This window comes from Conger conger, chromosome 8 (assembly GCF_963514075.1).
Source record: "Conger conger chromosome 8, fConCon1.1, whole genome shotgun sequence".
Lineage (NCBI taxonomy): Eukaryota > Metazoa > Chordata > Actinopteri > Anguilliformes > Congridae > Conger > Conger conger.
In genome coordinates, this window is record NC_083767.1 from 22699279 (window position 1) to 22721123 (window position 21845).

A 21845-nucleotide genomic window follows, 5' to 3' on the forward strand; every position below is an offset into this window, starting at 1 on the left:
ACTCCAGGTGAGCCCAGGTAATGTGTCACAGCGACACCCCATGGACACAAAAAACCCACACCTCAATATAAACACAGAAATAATCATCAGACCAGATTTGGCTCTTACACATCACACACGCCAAGGGTCGCAGAGCTAGTCTACCCAGATCAGTAGGAGTGGCGGCCTTTTCAAAGAAATGAACCAGAAGTGGAAATTGCCAATCTGTGGCAAACCAGAGGTGAAACGAAGATAGTTGTGCATCAGCAAAGACAGAACTGCAAATACAAAAGCTTGACTGAGGTCATAAAATAACCTCTGTATAAATCACCTGATACAGACAGTTTTTCCAATCCTGTTCCCAATCTACATAGTAGTCAATGGAGGTACAAGGAAACCAACAACAATGGAGACACTGTTAGAGAATGGATGGATTTCAGCCAGCTAACTAATTTGAAATTGCCACCCTTCTTCCACAGTGGAAGAGTGGATATAACCCAGGTGTTGCCATAGTCACTGGTCTTTGAAAGAAGCTTGTCATGGATCCAGTACCTCAGACATTTACATTTACATTTTAGTCATTTGGCAGACACTTTTAATCCAAAGCGATTTACAAGTGCATAGGTTCTTCCACAAGTTAAAGTATCACATCCATAACTAGTAAAATACACATGAAGTGCTGTTCTAAAGAAAAAATACAGTCATCGTTTTTTTGGGGGGTTAGACAAGAGGGATATTGGAAAGGAGGGGGGGTTCAGGAGGGAGGACTAAGTTTGAAAAGGTCGAAAAGGGGGAAGGATTCCGCTGTCCTGACCGTGGTAGGCAAGTCATTCCACCTCTGAGGAACCAGAGCGGAGAACAGGCGTGAACGTGCAGCTCGACCGCGAGGTGCTCGTAGTGAGGGAACCATAAGGTGACCAGAGCTGGCAGTGGTCTAGCTGGGGAGTAGGGAGTGATTGAGGATTGGATGTAACATGGGGCAGTCCCCTTAGCAGCCTGAAATGGCAACACTAGGGCCTTGAAGCGGATGCGTGCGGCAATAGGAAGCCAGTGGAGGCCAATGAGGAGTGGGGACACACCATCATCCTATTGATATCCAAGTTAGCGGCACTGTGGCACCAACCCGTTTGCAAAAGCTGTCCGGAAGATTGCTGGGAGAACGATCCAGTGAGGTTGCAGAGTACAGTACATCCCTTACCAAGGAAAATGCTTAACACTACAGAGACTCTCAAAATATTTGAATCTGTCCCTTCTTCGATTTAATTGGAGGGACAATTAACAAGTTAATTCTTTCAGTATTGTTCATAGATGATCAGAAAATAATGAAAGAGGCAGAATAAAAGTAAGAATGTTGTTTTCAATAACCAGCACAAATAATTAGTAGACAATCACAAAATAAATATATTGTGCTTACCCTTTGGTTGGAGATTACTTACCTACAAAACTGATTTGGACTCATTTTTAAATATCAATTTGAGTCTTAACTGTTAAATTTCAGGAATTGGAATAATTATTCGCTCATTTTTTTCTGGGCGACGACCCCCAGTCTCCCCCTCCCCCACCCCTCGCCCTACATTTGGCTTGCATGACACCCCTGATATTAACAGTAATAATATCAAAATAATCAATTTAATTAAAACAATAGGTCTAACACTGAAGGTGGATTCATGTAATCCTCTGTCTGCTGGGCTAGGAAACGCTCTCTCTGCTCAACCCATTTCAGTATAGCCTTTTCAGGTTGTAGTCAATCACGAAATCATACTTGTTCATTTTCGGGTGTGCCAATGTTAGCAGGTGCATGCAGTGTGAGGTAAAAACCGTGCAGACCAGATTTGAATGAAATAAATCCAATTCAAAAATACTGTCTAAAATAATATAATTTGGCCAGGGTAAATTTTCTAGTTTTGAATGGACTTCAAGAGGGAAATTCGATTTTTGGTACCAGATGCAGCTTACAAAACTGCAGTACCTTACGTAACCACTGGAGTTTTCAAGTTTCTCAGAGAATGGCCCCATCAATCCCTGACCCCATGGTATAGCAACATGCTTTGTCACATCAGACATGTTTTACATGATTCTGTATGTACAGAATGAATATGAATAGGAATTCATTTACAGTGGCTTCAGAAAGTATTCAGACCCCTTCAATTTTTGCATGCTTTATTGTATTGTAGATTTGTATATCCAAATGGAAACCGGCCGAGAAAAAACAATGCAGAATGCTTATTTTTGGTGATATTGTCATCACCAACACCAGGCACAGCCACAGTTGTACACTGTATCCAATCAATCAAAAACAGAAAATCCTTTCAGTGAGAAAAAAAAGCTTCCACTCCCACTGTGTTTGAGTTTCTCAAACTTTGTTAGTAATATTTTGAGTAATTCTAACTCTTGTAGGCAAAAGTGTTCAAGAATAGTAACCATTTTATTTTGGGTATGCCATTTTAAAGCTTGTGCTTGGAAACAGGTTAACAGGTTTAATCTCAAATCCTTTCTCTGTTTCTGTAGGTTGCAAAACTATTTTCTTGAAATAAAGGACACAACTGAACCAGTTTCAACACTTTGTTTCTAAATTTTAACGGATTTGTAAAATATTTGCAACGGTGAAACGTGTCAAGGTATATTACAGAAAAATGACAAAAAGGAAATCTGCCAAACAAGACAAAACACAAAATTGAAAATGTTGTTAAACTAAGTGCAATATATATATATATATCAAAAATAAAATCATAACAAACTCCAGTGCACAGAGAACACATCTTTGGTGGTTTTCAACAGAAGAAGTGGAAGGTAGGAAATGGGTATTACATCAACGGTGGAGCCAGAAGAGACAGGATTTGTGACAGGGAAGTGGAAATGCGGAGAGTGGGAGCCAGGGCCAGTTGTTAACACCAGACAAAACAGTCACTGCAGGTGGATACTTGGCATGGAGTTACTTCAGAATAAAAAGTTCAGCCTGGAATGATAATTACCTAACTCATTGAAGCCCTATCGAGTAAATCACCTGGGCCTTAGTAATTATTCCATTCCATTATCTTAACCCGCTTATCCTGAACAACCCTGTTGTTCAGGGGGCTGGAGCCTGTCCCAGCATACATTGGGCGAAAGGCAGGAATACACCCTGGACAGGTCGCCAGTCCATCGCAGGGCACACACACCATTCACTCACACACTCATACCTACGGGCAATTTAGACTCTCCAATCAGCCTAACCTGCATGTCTTTGGACTGTGGGAGGAAACCGGAGTACCCGGAGGAAACCCACGCAGACACGGGGAGAACATGCAAACTCCGCACAGAGAGGCCCCGGCCGACTGGGATTTGAACCCAGGACCTCCTTGCTGTGAGGCAGCAGTGCTACCCACCGCACCATCCGTGCCGCCCCCCTTAGTAATTATCTTTTTAAAAAGTAACAAAGAATAATCCAAAAGTGTTCTCAAACAATGACACAGGGCCCTTTTCCTTTTTTATAATTTATAAACAGGATAAACCTAAAAAGCAATCTTGCTTTAAAATTTGCAGAAAGGTCTCGATTAACTCTGTCCCATTTAGATTTCAGGTTTGCAGATTCATTGTAACATTTAAACCAGGGGTGCCCACATTTTTGCACACCACTGTACTAATCTTTTCTGACACTTGTAGTTGGAATCCTTAATAGGCTGGTTGAGTTAAAGCACAAATGCTGTTCTCAAAAACTCACTGCATGTACTGAAAGTTTGGTTAAATGTGAAAGGGAGTTGAAATGTCTTTTGTTTGCATTCACTTGTAAAGATGAAAAAATGTGAAACATACTGTATGCTACGACAGTAATGCTGGGTAATAGGTCCTCAAAAAAGAAGCTTTGAAAAGTGAAGGGGTTGAAAAGTAGGACACCCTCTCTTGTTCATGAGCACTTGCAGGCCATTTTTCAACCTTGCTTTCAGTCTTCCTGTTTTTCCATCTCCTCACATCCGTCCACATTGATTGCACTCTCTTCCTCAATCTCTTCCTCAGTTTTCTCAGACCTGCGCTTTTCTCGCACATTGTTCTTCCTCTTCTTCCGGATGAGGATGATGATGATGATGGAAAGGACAATGATCAGAGCTGTGACCACTGTGCCTGAGATCAGACCAATTCTTGGCTTCTGAGGGGGGTCTGCAGAAACAGCCAATGACATTTACAAGAGAGATTAGTGATATTGGATTTAACAGTGAAATTTATACAATTTATACAAATCCATACAATTACCAAAAGTAATTGGAAAGTTGGCTTCTTAGCAGTTTCTAATTAGTCAGGTGTATTCAATCACTTTCTTCGTGCAGGATCCCTTCAGGATCTTGACTTTTAGGCTTTTGATTGCCTTTAGAGGCTGTTATTGGCATGTGTCAACATGAGGACAACAGGTGCGCCAATGAGAGTCACGGAAGCAATTATGAGGCTGAGAAATAAGAAAAAACAGGCAGAGACATAGGTCAAGCAATAGGCTTACCAAAATCAATATGTTCAATATGTATATATGCATTGGTGAGCTCATCAATCGCATCAGGACAGGTAGGCCAAGGAAGACCTCTACTGTTCATGACCCAAGAATTCTTGTCATAATGAAGAAAACCCCCCCAAACACCTCTCCTACAGATCCGAAACACTCTTCAGGAGGCTGGAGACCAATAAGTGGATTTGGTAGTGACAATTCCACAAACAGATCTAGAGAGGCTACACTGCAAGTTGCAAACCACTCTGACCAGGTTGCAGTTTGATAAATAGTATCAAAAACAGCCCGCATAGTTCTGGAAAAAGGTCTTAGGGACAGATGAAGCCATGGTTGACTTGTATCAGCGTGATGGCAAGAGCAAAGTGAGGAGCCAAAAAGAAACACCCCAGAATTAAAGCACCACCCCTCATGAAACATGGTGGTGGGGGTTTTATAGTTTGGGCACAAGTGGCTACTCACCTTCACTGATAATGTAACTATTGATAGCAGCAGCAGCAGAATTAATTCTGAATTGTACAGAAGCATCTTATCTGCTCAACTTCACTCAAATGCTTCCAAACTCATTGGATGGTGCTTCATCCCACAGCAAGGCAATGATCCCACACATACACCAATGCTCTCTTTCTTCCTGATGATGTTCCAAACAGGCTATAGTTTGGCCTATGTCTCTGACTATTGTTTTTCTTATTTCTCAGCCTCATCATGGCTTCCTTGATGTGCATTGGCACAACTCTGGTCCTCATGTTGATAAATATCAATAACAGACTCCAAAGGCAATCAAAAGATACTGAGACAAAGATGAATGTAGGCCAGTCCCTACCGGGTCCGGCAAACATCTATGGTGCCTAGGACAGTTTTGCCGGACCCGGTGGGGACTGGCCAAGACTTTTGCACAGTACTTTGCTGTACATATAGGTATATGAAACAACAAAACATTCCTTGTGATGGCCTGATTGTCTTACCCCAGGAGATATCCAGCTTGTTGTCCATGCTGACATGTCTAACACCACAGGTGTAGCGGTGTCCCACTCTCAGCTCTTCAGCACTGACACTCAGGCTCATCCTCTGTTGGTACGTCCCGTCACAATTTGGCAGAATATCGCCTCTGATCAGCTCCTGCTCCTGAACAGGCTGGTTATCCCTCTGCAAGGTCAGCTCGATGTGTCGAGGGTAGAATCCCGTCGCCAGACAGGTTACTTCTACAGCACCAGCACTGCCAACTTGTTTCTGCAAAACTCTAATCTTGGGTTTCACTGGCGGGAGCAGAGTGGAGCAGTGTTGTAGCCATTATGCCATTTACTACACACACACACATTACAGATGGAATTTTATAGAACATTAATTGCCATTTAATTTATTTTTAGCATGCTTTATTATGAACTAAAAGAGTAATGCCAAGGTTGATTAAAAAAGTACTGTATTAATATTTAACTGTCACTTAATGGTGAATTGATTGTGTAGTAAAGGCATACCTCGTCGTTTCAGTATACTCCCTCCCTGTTGAAGGAAGCTCTTCAAAAGGCGTACGCACAAGGATTGGTAAACATGATAACTTAGGCCTTTATAGGTTTGCACCACCCATGAGTCCTTCTGCATTTCTGGGAAAGGAGTACTCCAGGTGGCAGCCTGTGTATCGAAAGAGAGCACATCCTTCCCATTGTAGGCGTCCTGTGCTTTGAATCTCTCAGTGCCGTCATCATCCAGCTCACACCCAGCGAATCTCTGGTATGTGTGGAGTGCTGAAACAAATAACACAAATCGACAAGGACATCAGTATCATAGAGATATAAATGAGGTATTACCATCCAATTATGACTTTGAAAGAGGGTTCATTATTGGGGAAAGGATGGTTGGAGCTTTCATCACAAAGGCTACTAAACTGGAAATCAGGAAGGCACTGTATATACAGTGTATACACTCAGTGAGCACTTTTTGAGACTTATTGGTCTTCTGCTGATGTAGCCTATCCACTTTGCCACGTTGTGTGTTCAGCTCTTCTGCATACCACTGTTGTAATATGTGGTAATTTGCTTTACTATCACCTTCCTGTCACATTAGACCACTCTGGCCCTTCTCATTAACAGTGTGTTTTTGCCCGCAGAACTGCTGTTCACTGGATGTTTTTTTGTTTTTTCACACCATTCTCTGCAAACTCTAGAGACTGTTGTGCGTGACAATAATTTCATGGTCAAAGTCACATTTCTTCCCAATTCTGACATTTGGTCTTAAAACAGCTGAACGTTTTGACCGCGTCTGCATGCCTTCATTCATTTAGTTGCTGCCACACGATTGACTGAATAAATATCACACTAATTGCAATCACAGTAATCACATATTTAAATTATTGTGCAGTTTTTATGCATGAAAAAATTGAATGCATTTTATAGTCACACCGGAGCAACAAATCACTCACGCCGCCAGGAAAAACGGTGGGAGTTACAGTCTGGAGCCCTGCAAAATAATAGGGTCAGGATACTATTTAAGTGGTTGTGGCTCGCTCTGGCCCATGTGTGCCATGCCAATGGACCACGATTCCCCCTATACATTCACAGAGCCTGAATCTGAAGTCCATGCACTCCTCATCTGTTATCATTTTTTCTGGTAATAACCTGTTTCATAACTGTGGAAGCCTAATGAGTGTGTATCAATGTCACAATGCACTTACTAACACTGTGATTAAAATGCTCTCTCATGTATTGAAGTCTGGCTTTGAGGCTATCAGTGATGTCTGCGATGCCAATGCGTTTCATCTCTGCGTAGGCCACACTGTCCTCTTCCTTCTGCCAGTCCTGCTGTGGAGACATCTTCTTGGAAACGCTGTCATATTGCTCCACCAAAATATCATCCACCATGCCCAGAAGCACCATCTCTGGAAAGGGGCTTGGGCCCGCAGTAAACGTGACAAAGTACCAAAGGGAGTGAGTTCCTGCATGTCAAAACATTAAATTAGAAAAAATGTTTGCCATTTTCTTTCCCTGTGTTATTTATTCTGAATTGTACAACTTGTACACTTAGCAGAAAGAGCTCAAGAGCATACGGGTAAATGCCCTTACATGCTGCATTACAGAACAAAACAAAAAATGTTAACATAAAATTCCATAATTCCATTTGCCCAATGGCAGATTGCAAACCACCTTGAAAAACCAATACAAAATGGACATAAATGGTTCAGACTGTTTTCAAAGGGAACCCCCAACCCCCTCAAAGATGTGACGGAAAAATGCACATAATGGTAAATTTAAAATATTTATAATTTTAAAATGGCTTACTATTTGATTATTTGAATTGTAAAAGGCTGAGGCATTTTATAAGCAAAAGTGATCATGCACTATGCAATTTCTAGCTCTACATATTCAAGGGGCAGTTCACAGCTCTTGGTTGGTACATTACATTACATTATTGACATTTGGCAGACGCTCTTATCCACAGCGACGTACAGTTGATGAGACTAAGCAGGAGACAATCCTCCCCTGGAGCAATGCAGGGTTAAGGGCCTTGCTCAAGAGCCCAACGGCTGTGCGGATCTTATTGTGGCTACACCGGGATTAGAACCACCGACCTTGCATGTCCCAGTCATTTACCTTAACCACTACGCTACAGGCCGCCCCTTGGTTGGTATCCAGTGTGTGAACTTGATGAACTGAAGAAATTATATTAAGTCTTGCAACCTGGTACGTTTGGGATAATTCATTTCATTTTCATTCCAAAAATGAAAAACCAATGCACTCTCGTTATTACGTTTTTTTTCTTAACTGCAGTCGTCACCGACAGATAAAGTTGCCGATCTACCAAACATCATATTGTAAAATTAAAAAAGTAAAGTAAAATTTAGTCAGGTGTGTTGGTATCGCTGCGGGCCGTTCCATTAGATGCAAAAGTAGATTTTTAAATTGCTATTTTGAACAGCTGAGGTTAGGGCTGAGCTAGTTTGTTTTTATCGCTGTGTGCATACCTGTTAAGTGATTGAATATTTGTTTTAAAGCACTGGAATTTGTCAGTAGATTAATCTTGATTTGTTATTCCTTGTAAGCGATTTTAGCCAACTGAAATAGGTGGGCTCAGAGCTACGCTTGCGTTGCACCGTCCCAATTTGTTATGTTTTACCCCATCCCAGTCTGCTCTCTGCCTCCAAGACACCCCCTGTGACATGGGCCTCCACGGCGTCAGAACCCCTCCAACCTCAGCTACACCCTGCTGACCCCCTGTGAGGACTTTGCAGTCACAGGGGGACTACGGAACTGCCAGTCTGCCACTCGGAAGGCTGACTTCATCCCTGCATATGCCTCCCTCCAGTCCCTACAATTCCTTGCCCTAACTGAGACCTGGATCACACCTGACAACACCGCCACTCCTGCCCTCTCATCCTCCGTCTCCTTCTCTCACACTCCCCGGCCATCTGGCCGTGGCGGTGGTACTGGTCTTTTAATTTCACCAACACTTCCTCAGCCCACCTCACTCCCCCTTCTTGAATCCTTCTCCTAACTCCCCACTGACTCTGCATCTGCCACCCTCCTTTCATCTCTCTCCTCCGATGAAACCGATACACAGGTTTCAGCCTGTATCTCTGCTTGCCTGTATCTCTGAGTGACATCCAGACCTGGAAGGACACCACCATCTAAAGCTCAACCCAGGTAAGACTGAAATGATATTCATCCCTGCCATTACCTCTCCCCATCTGGATCTCTCCATTTCCCTAGGGGATACCACACTGACGCCATCACCCTGTGCAAGGAACCTCTGCATGGTGATGGACAGCAGACTGTCCCTCTCCGACAACATTTCGGCGGTGACCCGGTCATGCAGGTTCTTCCTATACAACATACGGAGAATCTGCCCCTTTCTCACCTCCTATTCAACTCAGCTCCTGGTCCAACCGATGGTTTTGTCCTGCCTGGACTACTGCAACTCCTTCTTGGCTGGCCTCCCAGCGTCCGCCATCAGACCCCTCCAACTTATCCAGAATGCAGCAGCTCATCAGGTCTTCAACCTACCCAAACACTCACATGTCACCCCCCTGCTTACTTCCCTCCACTGGCAGCCTGTCATGGCTCGCATCAAATTCAAAACATTGGTGCTAGCCTTCCAAGCAGTTAAGGGGTCTGCCCCAGCTTATCTCCAAAAAATCATCAGACCGTTGTCTTGTTGTCACATTTACTTGTGTATCAGGATGTTTAGCACCAATGTTTTGAATTTGATGCGAGCCATGTCACCCCCCTGCTTACTTCCCTCCACTGGCAGCCTGTCATGGCTTGCATCAAATTCAAAACATTGGTGCTAGCCTTCCAAGCAGTTAAGGGGTCTGCCCCAGCTTACCTCCAAAAAATCATCAGACCCTACACCCCTGCCAGACCTCTTCGTTCGGCCTCCACAGGCTGCTTGGCACCTGCCCCTCTCCAAACTTCCACCTCACGCTCACCACTACTGTCTGTTCTGGCTCCACGGTGGTGGAACGAACTCCCCGTTGAGGTCAGAACAGTAGAATCTCTTCCCATCTTCAAGCACAAACTGAAGACGCACCTCTTCAAGCAGCACCTCTCCCTATCCCTCCCTACTTCCCCGTAAACCTTAACTGCTGTCTTTCTGTGATTTACTTGTGTATCAGGATGTTTACTTTGGCTAGGTAAGGGGTTTGTTCATACATTTGCGTGTTGCGGTATTACGGAAAAAAAAAAAGATCAAATAGTCCTTATATTTGTTGTGCAGATAGCAGTTGAAATTGTGCTTCCCTCTAGGGTCTTTCAGCGCACTTATCCCTGGTTATGGGTATGCACTTTGCACTTTGTTGTATGTCGCTCTGGATAAGAACGTCTGCCAAATGCCATTAATGTAATGTCATGTAGATGAGGGTGCAGTGCAGTCTATAAGTAGGCCTCCACAATATCTGTTGTTTTGTCTCTGTACTCCAGCATATTGGATTTGAAATGAAATAATAAACAATATTTTTGTATAGACTAACCGGACAGTTAACATGTATTATAAACATTATACGCTGTATAGATTATAGGTTACGTAAATCATTACGTTTTTGCATGTTGTCATTTGCTTTATGAGGGGGGTTTTGACCACCTGGAAAAAAGCCTTCAAATCATAAGTGTTAAGATCCACAAAGAAAGGAAATTCACAGAAGCACAGAGAACATTATCTTGACCTAGGAACTGACAAGGCTACCAACACACAGTGCATTAATACCTGCTGTGGGTACTGACAGTACCATACTGTAACTATCGTGGTCTACTTCAAACAACATGTACCACTGGGCAGGCTGCTGAGGATTCAATTAAATATCCCAGAACGGCGAAGCGACGAGGCTGGCGATTTTCGTGTTTTGCATGCAAGTGTGGTTAAGACATTATTTAAAAGGCAAGACTGTGAAAGAAAGTAGGCCTACATGTTAACCAATCTCATGCCTTTTCTAAATTAGCTTGATCTTCAAGCATATCTGCAAATCGCCGCTAATCAATTACACAAACGTATTATGTACACGTTACATACCTGGACATACCGCCTTCACTAAATAAAGTAGAGTTAGTATGGGAAATAAAGCCATTCCGTTATGTTCTTTTCGTTTCTGTCAACGCAGTGCAGTCTGAAGCTTTCGAAAACTCGCGAGACTATGACGTTTTCAAATTAAAAGTCCCAACGATTAAAACAGTGTCATGTTGAATCTAATGGAATTGATTATTGATTGATTGAAAAGACCTATTCCTTTTCTGCTAGAACAGAACTTATAAATTACATGTAATTCCAGGTTCCAGCTTGTTTCTATATGTTTAATTGCCACAATGACACCATGGAACATTTTAAAATGTAGAAATGGAAAAGTATTATACTACATCCAATACAACAGTTGTAGCCTACATGAAATTAACTCAATTAAAGGGGAGGGAGAAATACATGCATCACGTCAACCATTTTGTGAAAACCTCAACTAGGAAACAGAAATTAAATAAACATTAAAATGTTACTATTAAAATTATTATGCAAGGTATTACTGTGTATTCGTTTGCTATTTCATTTGGGTTACAATCGCAGAAATAACATTTCTGTTATATTTTTCATTTTTCTATTCCTCAATGGCGATTGAAAGGAAAGGAAAAACAGATGTTTTTACATTTTTCATATTGCATTGGGTAATCAACCAAAACCAGGAAACAATGACTGTGTTTGTTTTGTTCAAACAAGCCTCAGCATATTTTGGTCGTCTGAGGAAAAGGGTTTTCCTGAACAGCAAACTCAACCTCCACACCAAAATACTTGTTTAGTGGGCAGTCTGCATCTCAACCTTACTGTATGGATGTGAGGCATGGAGCATTTACAGCCACCATCTCAGAAGCCTGGAGGCCTTCCATCTAAGATGCCTTCAGACGATCTTTGGCATCACTTGGAAGGACAGAGTGCCGCACACAGAGGTCCTGGAATGGGCAGTATGGAATCCACCCTACAGTACCATTCTTTTTCTGAAATAAAAGTAATAGTTTTGCAATTTCTACGTTCAAAATGTAAGTTGTTAGGCCTTTAGTGTTGCTAGGTTTATATATTTTCTGAAAACATAACTAGGATCCCTTAATTCCATTGGTTTTAGCGTTTGTACTTTTATTTTGAAATGGTTTACCTCACGAAAAAAATCCTTGTTGCCGGTAGGTTCACGCTGCTAAGGAAATAACTAATAACCAAAATAACTGAGAACAATCATATCGACTTTGAAAGTTATATGAATACTGCAAGTCTAGCGCAGGCTAGGTTAGTATTAGCTACACTAGTTAGGCTCATGATGATTTTCTATTTTTATTCGTAACGTTAGCTACAGCATTGGTTATTACTAGCTAGCTAACGCAGATAAACCACGATCTCCATCGTATTATTGGTAGCTAACGTAGCTACAGCAAAGGTTACTCGTTTGTTTCTTTTAAATGAACAGCAGCCTTAGGCTAAATTGAACTAATCAGTAACGTTAGCTATGCTCTATATAACGGATCCCAAGGACACTAAATTGTTCGGCTAACGTTAGTTTTAGTTCCCAGAGCCACTTGATAAATCCATGGGCATTCCAGCCTTGTTAAATAATAACTAACGTTAGCTAGGCTACTGAACAGGAAAATTAATGTTACAGCTGTGACTGGGAAACTTCGCTCAACTTTTTGGATCTACGCGCCTTCTGTACCCAAGGTAATTTAATGGTCACACAAGCAAATATGTAGGATGGTGCATACGTTTGTGGATTTAGGAGATTATCTGGCGCAGTGCCACTGTCTAAATTAACTAATAACCGGTACTTAAGGTTCCAATGGCAGATAAGTATACATACATTAGCTATCAGAATGAAATATAACCTGCACTGGTGTTTTTAATTCATATCAGAACGGCACATGACAATTTTTCGTTTGAATTATGACCGTAATGGAAAATAATTAGCTAGTTACAGCAGTTCGCATCTGAGAAGGCAACTGTCCAATTACTTTTGGTCCGATAAAATGGAGAGGAACTATGTATAAAAGCGATGTAGCTAATTCCTACAAGCATCACCGGATATGGATGTAAATAACCTCAAACAAAGCTGAAACATTGTTTCATTTCAAGTCCAATGTGCTGGAGTACGGAGCCAAAATAACTTGTACCACTGGCCAAATACTTCGGGAGTATATACTGTATTTTTTATTTAACCTTATACAGGCTAGGTTGACTGAGCATTGCATGCTTTTACAGCAGTGTCCTGTTTTACATTCACACTGACACAAAATCACACTCAATAGACTCTGTACAATAAAAGTGTTACATAACTACTTCTACTACACTTAATTGTTTAACAGTAAAGACATTTAAAACATGAGACGAGAGTTCAGAATTTCAGCTTTCATTTACTGGTATTTACACCTAGATGTAATAAACTACTTAGAACATAGCACCTTTGGTATCAGATCACCCAACATTTAGGTGAGCAGAAGTACTGGAACAGAGAGTATTTAAGTAAATGAAAGTAAATAACACTTAATATTTCATAGCATATCCCTTGCTTTCAAAAACTGCATCAAGTCTGTGACCCATTGACAACACAAAACTGTTGCATTCTTATTGTGTGATGCTTTTCCAGGCTTTTACTGCAGCGTCTTTCAGTTGTGGTTTGCTTTTTATACTCAATTAGGCTAAGGTCTGGTGATTGACTTGGCCCATCAAAAACCTACCGCTGTTTCTCCGTAATGAATTCCTTTGTTGTGCTTGCAGTGTATTTTTCAGGATATTCCATGTTGTTGTACAAGCTATCCCCAATGTTTGTGCAATGGCTCTGATTGATTTTTCACTTCATTTTTACAAAATCTAAGAGCTAAAGCTAAGAGTAGACATTCAGAACTATTTATTGTTTATCCAATCAATCTTTAACAGGACACATCTGGGAAACACTTGTTCCAATACTTTTGCTCATCTAGAAATTGGGTGGTCTGGAAAGGTGATATGTTTGAAGATATGTAGCAAATCTTGATGAAAATACCAGGAAATAAAAGCTGAAATTCATGTACGTCTTTTGACCTCAAACTTGTCTTCAGTGTATCTGTGTGGTTTACAGCAATCCAGAATACCCAGGGTTTTGCTCTGGTGCCGTGGTTTAGGCTCAGAGGTTGTTTCTGTTACATTATTGTAATCACCAACTGATAACCTTACATCTTCAAGCCTCAGTGTTACATTCCCAATGTGGCAAAAGTGAGTCTTTTTAACGTGTGGCTGTTGGAGCTTTTCTTAGTATAGGGGTGTATTTCTTCATGTTGGAATTTATTTATGGCACTACAGGTGCATCTAAAAAAAATGTGAATATCGTGGAAAAGTTTTTTTTTTTTTTTTTTTTTCGGAATATCATTCAAAAAGTAGAACTTTGATATATTCTAGACTCATTGCACATAAAGTGAAATATTTCAAGCCTTTTTTTGTTTTAATCTTGATTATTATGGCTTACATGAAAATAAAAAATCCAGTATCTCAAAATATTAGATATTACATAAAAAAGGATTTATGATACAGAAATGTCGACCTCAAAAGTATGTTCATTTATGAACTCAATACTTGGTTGGCAATCATGGGGAAGACTGCTGACTTGACAGTTGTCCATAAGACACTCGTTGACACCCTCTACTAGGAGGGTGAGCCACATAAGGTCATTGCTGAAAGGGCTGCCTGTTGGCCGATTGCTGTATCAAAGCATATTAATGGAAAGTTGACTGGAAGGAAGAGGTGCACAAGAAACAGGGATGACCGCAGCCTTGAGAGGATTGTCAAGCAAAGCCGATTCAAGGACTTGGGGGAGCTTCACAAGGAGTGGACTTGTGGGTGCCATTTGGGGTGCCATGTCATCTGCTGCTGTTGGTCTACTGTGTTTTATCAAGTCCAGAGTCAATGCAAACGTCCACCAGGAGATTTTAGAGCACTTTAGAGCTTCCGTCTGCTGACAAGCTTTATGGAGATGCTGATTTCCTTTTCCAGCAGGACTTTGCACTTGCCCACAGTGCCAAAACCACTAGTAACTGGTTTGCTGATCATGGTATTGGTGTGCTTGATTGGCCAGCCAACTTGCCTGAACTGAACCTTGTCAAGAGGAAGATGAGACACCAGACCCAACAATACAGACGAGCTGAATGCCGCTATCAAAGAAACCTGAGCTTCCATAACACCTCAACAGTGCCACAGGCTGATTGCCTCCTTGATGCAGTAATTTGTGAAAAAGGAGCCCCGACCAAGTATTGAGTGCATAAATTACTATACTTTTTAGAAGGTTGACATTTCTTTATTATAAATCCTTTTTTGATTGGTCTTATGTAATATTCTAATATTTTTTATTTTCATTTAAAAAATCTATAAATCTATAATATATGAAAGTTTCACTTTTTGAATTAAATTACGATATACAAATTTTTTGAGATGCACCTGTATACTGTAAGCAAAAGAAACATGTAAAATTTTGTACTAAGATCATCAGAAAGCGTGCCAGAAAGTTGTTACCCCTCTTGTCCTCTGCGTTTAAGGAGCAGCTCCACAGCCATGGCTGAGTTTCAGATTCGAAGGTATCGGGATGAGGACCAGGAGGCAGTGAAGGAGACTTTCATAATTGCCATGAGCGAGCACATTCCCTCCGCCTTCCTGCACATGCTCAGACAGCCCGTCGTCCAAGCCACCTTGGCCTGCGTGTTCTGCACCCTACTGGCCAGCTCGGGGTCCATGCTCCTGCCTGTGCTAGCCGTCACGCTCATTCTGGCCGGAGCTCGGCAGCTGGTGGACTACTCCTTCACCCTCTACATAGAGGCATGCCACAAGGGAGGGCTGGACTGCGTCCGCAAGGCCTACATGGAGGGGGTGGACTCCTGTTTCTGGGTGGCTGAGAGCGAGGGCCTGGTGGTGGGCACTGTAGCCTGCCTGCCCTCCAGGAAGCATGCGGGCAAAGAGTGCCTGGAGCTGAAGCGCATGGCCGTCCGCAGGAGCCACAGGGGCCTGGGCATCGGCAAATCCCTCTGCCGATCGGTGGCCGAGTTTGGCAGGGACAAGGGCTACCGCCAAGTCCTTCTCTACACCTCGGTGGTCCAGGCGGACGCTCAGAAGCTATACGAGGGTGTGGGATACAGAAGGGTGGGGGAGTCTGTTGTTCCGGAGCTTCTGGCTAAGCTCCTGAACTTCACCCTCATTGAGTACAGGTACAAGCTGATCGAGGGCGATGGATGAGGAATCTGTCATTGTGAAAATGGCAACGCTGAAACTTAATGAACGAGAAGCTCTTGATGGTTATAATATTGGCTGAATGCAGTTTCACATATGTCAGGTTTGGGATTCCCCCTTGGATTAACATTCCCATTGGGATTCAGGAATTACAATTCACACCTCAGTCTGAAAATTTCTGGAAGGTACAAAAATACCCTGTGAAACTGTAAGCACAGTTAACTCTAAATAAAACCTGATTTTACATGTTTGGACGAAAGTTACTCGCCAAGTCTTAATAGTCTGTAAATTTAATCTCATTTAACTCATAGCACTGAAAAAGTAAGTGCTCCCTTACTGCTTCCATACTGTATCAATTACAGTAAGACACCAATTAGAAGGTAGTTACAACCATCCATACAAGTGTTCAAGATTAATTGAAGTCCTACCAGAGGCTTTAACAGTTTTAGAAGGGTTATAAAACCATTTCCAAAGAATATTCTAGATATAGTTTTGCAAGTAGGTATGGACTAGAATCCCTTTGATGCAATGTAATAGATTAATAATCTCATTCCAAAAAGGATTACTTAAGGTTATTCCTGCAAAAGGGTTCTACACGCTACTGGACCATAGGGTGCATTTTGTTTTTCACAGAAGGTAGAATTTTGTCACCTCAATAATATTTTTCGTACACAAACAACTGTAGATCACACTGACTGTGTTATGATGTATACATTTGCAAATGATACTACTTGTGGCCTTGTAATTACAAGGGTCTATCTGCTTTCTGAGTGCTTTACGATATTGAGCTTCAAAGATTCCAAAGTGAATTACCGCCAAGCAGATGCAACCTTTTTTCTTTTCTTTTTGTGTAAAACATCACACATATATTTAGTGCCCAGTAAACAATTCACTTATCAAATTTCTCCAGACCTAAAAATACTCTTTAACAGGTGTTTAAGTGAGCTCCAGAGGTCTATTAACTTTCATAGGAGTAGGCCAAGGGGCAGTTTCTCAAAGCTTGCTGTTGGTGAGGCAATACTAGATGGGCCTGAAAGCAGTGGTGTTTGGAGTTACTCTACCTGCACTATCTGCATTACTGGAGAACATTACATTTTAATTTTAAGTTTGTTTTTTGTGTGATTGTCCAGCAAGAAAATAATTCTGAGTATTGAGTAAATACTCAACAATTTTGAGTGAATTATTTCATTTGGAGTTGTTCTTTTATAATTGAATACCAACTTTAATATGTTTAACTGCAGTTTGAGTAATCCAGCATCCTGACAGTCATAAACTTATTGTTTTCTCCCAGGATGCAGAGCACTACCACAGCCACTGTGCTTACAGGTTTATTAAATAATGTAGTGTATGAACCTGCGCCAGAAGTTGCTTTCTAGAAATATTTTATTCCGAATTGCAAAGGGGCTGCCATTTTATTGTTTGCAGTCTGCCTCCATGCCTCTTTTTGTATCTTGACTCTTAATTGTGGGGCTAAGTGTGTCTTTTTTTTTTGTTTCATCCAACGTCACAGTTTCTTCCACAGCCCAATTTGGTTTTCTTTTTGTATCCATTTTGCTAAGCCAACAATGTATTTTAAATCAACAGAACACAGATTTTTCAAAAGCTGATTGGTTCTTCCTCTTTGCAAGTTTGATGATTGATGACATCATCATAATCTTTTCATTTGAGGCACCTGTGTTTGTTGAAAAGACACACTTGAGAATTACCAAAGAATATTTCTTACCAAAGAGAAAGTGTGAGCTGCTTGATAAATTAACATTGAACAAAAAGTTAGGAAATTTGTGTTTGGTAGATTATTTCTCTGTTTGCTTCTTGGCAATACATTTTATACCGTTGGAAAGCCTGTTTATTTCCCTTTCAAATGGTGCTCCATTTGTAAGGAACATGCATTTGTGTGATTAGTGCTGTCAGCAAGTTAAATGATGGGTGCAAGTCCAACACAAATGCTCACTTGATGTTTTACGCATGTCTGAATATTAATTCTGCTATGTGAGCGCATCTATATTAAACTGTCCGTCACCTAAATACAAATACATTACACCTTATTGGAAATGCTAGGGAACCCCGTGCAAGAAGCGTTTAGGTTGGAAGTTTGGGAACATTCTATGTAACTGAAAAGCCATATGCAGTAGAATGAAAGGCTTTGCCTTGGGCTTAGATTTAACCTCCAGTACAAATTACACACATACATATAATAGAAGTGGGTATCCCTCAGTGAAAATAACAGTACACAATTTGCTAAATAGATTTTTCTTTGATCTTGAATGTTGACAATACATTGCTTTTTGTATTCGCACACTGAGGAATTGTGTCATTTGATGTGAGAGGATTCTTTGAATTCTAGAATTCCCTGTGGGGAGATGTAGGATGATAAACAGGAATGCCAGGAATGAATGCAGGATTTCACAGGATGAAGGAGGATGATACTTTTCATTGATACTGGACATCTGGCCAATGACTTACCTGCAGCAAGGGGACTGGACAGATTATTATTTTAAAGACACAGGTAATTATATTTGTTAATGGTCAACTAATTATAAGTTCATCCTTTGGTTTGCTTATGTATAAATATTCATGTATCTAGTATATTAGTAGTAGTTAAATACATTCACTAATGCAAATGTTATTCCATGCTTAATATTTGTACATCAATTAATTAAGGTCAAGAACAACATTAGTTAATGCCAATTCATGTAGCCTTATTGTAAAGTGTGACCAGGAGATGGCTGACAAATGATGCTTAAGGAGCTTAAAATTGAATGCACAGAAAATTAGATGCAATATGTTCTGTTGGACATGACAATGCACACGTTGTTTCAATGTTATATGCTTGATTCCACTGGAACATTTGGAACATTTATTTATAGCTTTAGCACCCCCTTCTGCTGATAAGAAAATATTGTGACAAGCCCAGAGTTTAGTTTCTTGAGAAGACTTGAGAGTTTGACATTAGGCGCTGGGGTGCCAAATGTCAAGTAAAACATCACATCAACTGTACGTCACTCTGGATAAGAGCTTCTGCCAAATGCCATTAATGTAATGTGATATTTTTATGCTCAGCCCTTACTGAGCACAGTAAGCAAAACCAAGCATCTTAAATTTGCCAAACCTTGCCACGGTGGCGCAACAGGCTAAGATGCAGCAGACTTGCGGAGGCAGTTTATTGCGGTTGCAGTTTACTGCAGTTGCACACCGGGGACCGGGGTTCGATTCCCAGTCCTGCCAAAAGCCAAGTTTGGCCGGCTCACATGGAGCAGCATAATTGGCTCGCTGCTCCAAAGGGAGGGACTTGGCAAGGTTAGTAGATCGCTGCACAATAAAAGCACCTTGGGCGCCTTGGAATCACGGTCACGAGCATGAGACGAGACGGCTTGAAGAAGCATGTCGCTCTCCTTCGGGCTGCCGAGGGACGGGGTGTGGGCAGTTTATCTAATACTAGCTCTAATTGAATCAGACGGGGTACAATTGGCTACCAAATTTGGAGAAAAGGAAAAATCCGAAAATAAATTTGATACAAATTTGTTTTGCCAAACCTCATTGGAATTATGACTGGAAGAGAGTGAATGTTTTGGCCATACACACCACCAACAAGTTTGGTGGCAAACTGGAATGCATACAAGGGGAAGCACCTCATACCTACTGTCAAATATGGCACTGGATCATTGATGTTTTGGTTTGCTGCCAGTGGTCTACTGGCACTATTTAAGATCAATTGGACTATGACTATTCAAAAAAAGTACCAGAAAATCTGGTTGCCTCAGCTAGGAAACAGTCATGGTCATGGTCATGGACTGAAATCCCACAAAAAACACATGGTCTGAGCATATGTCTGTAACTATTATTTTTTAGTTTACAGCATTTTTTGTGCATATTTATCAATAGTAATTCTGGAGCTGACAGTACATTATATCTTACAGGCTGGACCATTCCAGAATAGTTGTGACTAGTTTGTAATTTGGGTAAGAAGTCAGATGGGAATAGGCTGTCTATAACCCTGGTCCTGCTACTCAGTCCTCCTGATTTCACGCTTTGATTTCACTTTAGAATCAGTGAGCAATTCATACCCAAACCCAGCAAGGTCTGTTTACTGTCTTTTGACAGGCTTACAGGCTATAGCTTTATGGTAGGCTGGGCCTATTTGCCTGACAGGTTACATCAAGTTGAAATTAGCTGGGCAACCTTGTGAAAAAAATGTAATGCTATTGATACTGTAAGTGTAGGCTATGTCACACATGCCCTTACAAGAATACCCTGCAGTGGGTGCATCCTTACCCATCCAATTAATCTAAACAAAGCTTGGCAATTGATTCAACAGAGTATCTTTTCAATTTGTGTAGAGATTGTGTGATTACAATTTTAGTCACTAGGTGTCGCTGTTTTCTAAGGAAACCATACTTCTGTGGGCTCACCCAACTGCTGTGTCAGGATTTGTAATCCTTATGTAGTCTTGAATACATGCTTTGCTGTATGTCTGTGAGGAACATTTTCACAGTATAGGGCTTTGGTACTTTTTTGGCAAAGGTGGGTAGGCCATTCCATTTCAAATATCCTGTCCTTTAAACCTATTAGTTCCAAGCCCAATATGAAGCGGCTCTACCAAAATCCTAAGGGGTTTTGGATTTGGTTGGGAAAATTTTTAATACATGCTCAAAACAATAGTATAGCAGTCAGTTTGATTGGTTGAAAAGGCATAAGAATTTTAAGCATGCCTGCAGCTCTTTAAACCTAGTTCAACTTATCGATAGCCCTACTAGAGTTAACTCATTAAAGCCGAACAGTGACGCTTTGTTAGATGTGATGCTTACTTATACAGCTCACAAGTACACAGCAATTGGCATTTTTGCTAATTATGTGAGCAATCGCTGTGTAATTGCCTGTGTGAGAAATACCAAACTACTAAAATCGAATGGTATTACCGTCCATAGACACTGTTTTAAATATTTCACTGAACAGGTTTTCAACACAATTTAGCAAGACAAAACTTCTGAATCAAGAATAGAGATAATCCTTAGTTTTCCAAACTTGCCAAGCTTATTCATATTAGAAATAAACAGTAAGAAAGACCAAAAGTAAAGAAGACCAGCATCATTTTAGAAATCAGTGCAACTCAATCAGGAAAGCTAAATCAGACTACTATCTGACTTTAACACAGGACAATTTAAATAATTATTCAAAATTCTGGAAGACAATCAAAGTTTTACAAAATAAGAAAGTTTTCGAATTTCCTCAGAAGTTGCATATTGGTAAGGACATAATTATAGATAAATGTGATATGTTAAATGCTTTTAATAGTCATTTTGAGAAGGCAGGTGGTATTTTGATCAGCAAGCTCCCTGAATCCTCAGCGTATTGGGATTCTTTGGGTAGGTCCTCATCCACTGCCCTATCATTGGACTTTGGACACTTTCAAGCCTGTGATGTCTTGCATTCATTAAAAACTATTGACCCTAAAATGGCTGCCAGACCTGATGGCTTAGCCCCCTTTCTTCTGAAATCGGCTGCATTGGTAATTGCAGTGCCCATTACCCACATTTTCAAGATGTCAGTTGGTCTTAATCAGGTACCGACTACTTGGAAACAAGCTTATGTCACGCCCCTTTTTAAAGCTGGTAACCGATCTTACATGAATAATTATAGACCAGTTTCAAATCTTTCTGTCCTTTCTAAGATCTTTGAATCACTAGTTGCTTCTCAACTGAAATCT

General features: G+C 41.0%; 3 protein-coding genes across 9 annotated transcripts in view; 2 read left to right on the plus strand and 1 right to left on the minus strand.

Moving 5' to 3' along the window:
• Positions 1-2122: 2122 nt before the first annotated feature.
• LOC133134618 (major histocompatibility complex class I-related gene protein-like) lies at positions 2123-11055 on the minus strand. Of its 6 annotated transcripts, none has more exons than XM_061250843.1 (7): positions 10943-11055; positions 9764-10516; positions 9296-9437; positions 7116-7376; positions 5923-6189; positions 5413-5703; positions 2123-4113 (listed from the first exon to the last, which is right to left on the minus strand). In XM_061250843.1, exons 4-7 carry the CDS (start codon positions 7315-7317, stop codon positions 3899-3901), a joined length of 975 nt encoding a protein of 324 aa, XP_061106827.1. In that variant the 5' UTR covers positions 7318-7376; positions 9296-9437; positions 9764-10516; positions 10943-11055; the 3' UTR covers positions 2123-3898. The 6 variants fall into 6 exon arrangements, with proteins under 6 accessions (XP_061106827.1, XP_061106828.1, XP_061106830.1 ...); XM_061250844.1 differs by having other exon boundaries at positions 9764-10528; positions 10943-10959; XM_061250846.1 differs by having other exon boundaries at positions 7116-7330; positions 9764-11047.
• Positions 11056-12067: 1012 nt separating this feature from the next.
• On the plus strand, positions 12068-16390 carry LOC133134696 (N-acetyltransferase 8-like). Of its 2 annotated transcripts, none has more exons than XM_061250990.1 (2): positions 12068-12087; positions 15457-16390. In XM_061250990.1, the coding sequence occupies exon 2, from the start codon at positions 15473-15475 to the stop codon at positions 16145-16147; it is 675 nt and encodes a 224-aa protein (XP_061106974.1). In that variant the 5' UTR covers positions 12068-12087; positions 15457-15472; the 3' UTR covers positions 16148-16390. The 2 variants fall into 2 exon arrangements, with proteins under 2 accessions (XP_061106974.1, XP_061106973.1); XM_061250989.1 differs by lacking the exon at positions 12068-12087 and adding an exon at positions 12094-12616.
• LOC133134695 (dynactin subunit 1-like) overlaps positions 16065-21845 on the plus strand; it is a 68068-nt gene continuing 62287 nt past the window's right edge. The window contains exon 1 of the mRNA XM_061250988.1: positions 16065-16119. The gene's annotated coding sequence lies outside the window, so the exon portion shown is untranslated. The remainder of the gene's footprint in view (positions 16120-21845) is intronic.